Source organism: Tarenaya hassleriana, unplaced genomic scaffold, assembly GCF_000463585.1.
Source record: "Tarenaya hassleriana unplaced genomic scaffold, ASM46358v1 Cleome5, whole genome shotgun sequence".
NCBI classification, from domain to species: Eukaryota; Viridiplantae; Streptophyta; class Magnoliopsida; order Brassicales; family Cleomaceae; genus Tarenaya; species Tarenaya hassleriana.
Window position 1 is genome coordinate 4,974,870 of NW_010967707.1, and position 3,132 is coordinate 4,978,001.

At 37.6% G+C, this 3,132-nt stretch overlaps 1 protein-coding gene across 1 annotated transcript; it reads left to right on the forward strand.

Moving 5' to 3' along the window:
• Nucleotides 1-665: 665 nt before the first annotated feature.
• LOC104827030 lies at nt 666-2,926 on the forward strand. The gene is made up of 6 exons (XM_010560043.1): nt 666-930; nt 1,544-1,646; nt 1,881-2,059; nt 2,270-2,330; nt 2,440-2,497; nt 2,654-2,926. Exons 1-5 carry the CDS (start codon nt 808-810, stop codon nt 2,454-2,456), a joined length of 483 nt encoding a protein of 160 aa, XP_010558345.1. The 5' UTR covers nt 666-807; the 3' UTR covers nt 2,457-2,497; nt 2,654-2,926.
• The last annotated feature ends 206 nt before the right edge of the window (nt 2,927-3,132 follow it).

Consider the following 3,132-nt stretch of genomic DNA (forward strand, 5'->3'; position numbering starts at 1 on the left):
TTTTAGATTCACAGAGAGATGTGATTTGCAGTATCGTTTATTAATTTTGAATACGTGTGTGTGAGGAAACTGTTGCTCCTCATAAATCCAAAGAGATTTCGGATAAGATTTTCAAGGAAACAACAGATTATTTCATTGGATTTAGACATCTTGAAGAGGGGTTTTGTATCTACTTGCAACTTGCGTGTTCCTGCGACTTTCAAACGGCGATAATTTCAAAGATTTTTATTTTTATTTTTTATTTGAGAGTTTTACAATCTCTCATCACACACACACACATATATATATATATATATATACACGTACACATGGTTTCAGATACAAACACATTTGCTGTATTTGACTGTTCAACACACACCTAGTCCATCGTGCCATACACAATTCAATGTCATATATCGATTTGTATATTTTATGTTGAAAACTTGAAACAAGTATAAACCCTTTGCCAAAAAGTATATAATAATTATATATTAAGAATATCTAGAAATAGATATGTAATTAATTGGTGATCGCACCTATATTCGAATAAAATTACATAAGATCAAAATTCCTAAGTTCCTAATAAAGTGTCATTTTATTTGTTCACTTATAATTAATTAATTAATTAATTGTATTTCGGAAAATCACTCCAAACAGACGTTGGTTTGCTCCATCTATAAATCGTCGAGGCCGACCCACCCGGCTTTCTTCCCCTTCCGATTTCTCTCTCCACCTGTGTCTTCGTACACATATATCTATACACTCATAGGTGTATATACAGGTTGCTCGTTCTCTGGGTTTAGCTGAGAAAATAGAGAGAGAGGGACGATGGAAGGAAAGAAGAAAGTGGGTTCGTCTTCGCTGACGTCTGAGCTGTTTGGTTCCCGAGAAAATTCTTCTTCTTCTTCAACCTCGGGAATTTTCGAGTCGATTTTCGCTCCACCGTCAAAGGTAATTGCTATTCCATAGGATTATTTTATATTTCCCCCGCTTTTGTATTGGTAAAATTTTGCAGAATACGTCGATGTGTACCACAAGTGATTTTGCCTGATTTTATTTGATTTGAAGTTGCTGGATTTCAATTTCGTGGGTGTGTATATCTAATATCCGTTATTTTTCTAATTTCCATCTCCTTGTTTGTTTTGATTGCGAGAAAAATCGATTCAAACCCATACTGCAGATAGAACTTAGGGTTTACCAATGGCGAAATACTTCAAAATCCGATTTTGATCGTCTGTTGCAGCGTTTTCAAGATAACCCGAATAAGGGTTTCTGATTTTCGGAATACTAAATGCAGAATCTGTATTTTATTTGAGAAAAGTACAGAAATTTTACCTTCTCACCCCCACGATCTAATCGACGAATAAGGGCTGTTGAAGAATTCTGTGATCTGTGGCTTGGAACACAAGTATCTGATAGGGCTACACTGTTTATACTTCCTTAAGTTTACCATTCTTTGCTCGTAATCCAACTTATTTTCTGCAAAGTTCCAATTTTTAAATCTCTGAATTTTGTTTTGCCCTGCTAATTTAGCTGATAAATCTTGTTCTTGTATCGATCTCAGGCTTTGGGAAGGGAATCTCTGCGACCAGAAACTGTGACCGGTGGTTGGAGCAAACCAGTGGAATCCTCAAACGAGGCTTGGAACAATAAAGCTGCTGATACCGGTATATATATAGTCCCTCAAGAACTCGGATTTCTTTTATGTGAATCGGTGCTTGTGTTTCGGTTTAATCTGTTGAAGATGATCTTGTTTCTCGCTTAGAAACCCATTTCATCAGGTTTTGGACTTGTGAAAACACTGTTCTGCATTACTTGTTATGAAAGTCTTTATCCCTTTTTTTTGTTAAAGAAGTCTTTATCCCTTTTTGTTCATGGATGATCTTTTCTGCTTGCTTCAGGCGTTACCGGTAGAAGAATTAGGGGAGACGAGAAACTGGGTCTGGCTAACGAGGGCATGGGTTCGATCTATCAGGAGCAGAGAGTGCAACCGTGCCATCTAAGCTCATCGATCTACTATGGAGGTCAAGACGATTATGCTCAGCCTCAGAGTGTCAGTGATTCGAGCATGTACTCTACGGTATATAAAAACTATAAGATAGAATCGCCTCATTGAAGTTTTCTTTAAAAATCTCTTTATGCATTATGATGATCAATGACTTAATTTGCGTGCGGAGAAGGATCTTAAGGCTTTATATACGAAGCTTTCCTCACTGTTCTTGTCTTCATAAAGCATCGTTTCTACGAATCTGGCTGTGATATCGTTTTGTTTGCGGGGATATTGTTGCAGTACAAGAAAGATGGGGTAGAAGATGATTCTGGAAGCGCCTCGAGAGGAAACTGGTGGCAAGGTATCGTAGGAGAAGAAAAAACCGGGGTTTTCCCCTTTACAGAAGATCCTAGCCTGAAGGATTCAATTCATTCCTCTGTTTCTAATCTTGAAAAATTCTGCCTTTGCAGGATCTCTCTATTACTGAAGAGCTTTGTGGCCAATGTTGTGTACTACTACTAGATCAAGGTAATAATCAAGCAGTAATCCGTTCATCGATCTCTGATGAAAATTCTCTCGGCTTTTTCCCGATTTTGCTTGCTTGGTTCGTGGATTCCTGCTTCCCGAATTGCGAAAATGGGTGTTCATGATCTTGGATGGGTTCGGTTTTAATTTGGTTTGCAGGTAAATAGGAACATACGGAGCAGGAGGACATATCAGTCTCTTTAAACTTTTGCTTGTACCCAATACTCTCTTTTCCAATATGCATAAGCTAAGGGGAAAATATCACCGGAGATTTGGCTTTTGTCAGTTGTTTTGTGACTGAGCCGGCCGGTCCTCTACTAAATTTCCCCCGAATGAACCGGACCGATCCGATGTACGATGGTTTTGTATAAAACTCTTATAAATTCCCGGTTTCTATGGATAAATAAAAACATTCCGGGTTTTTGATGTATTGTTCTGATTCTAAATTATACGCATGCATGTATGGTAAAGGTGGCATATCCGTGGGCCTTTTGATACGCATTATAATAAAACCCATGTATAATTTTATTGGGCGAGCATATTGTTTAAAAATGAAGAAATCAAAACCTTGCACGTGTAATTGTAAAAAGTTTATATTATATATCCATCAGTGTTTTCCAGGTTCTACGCGTGGTATA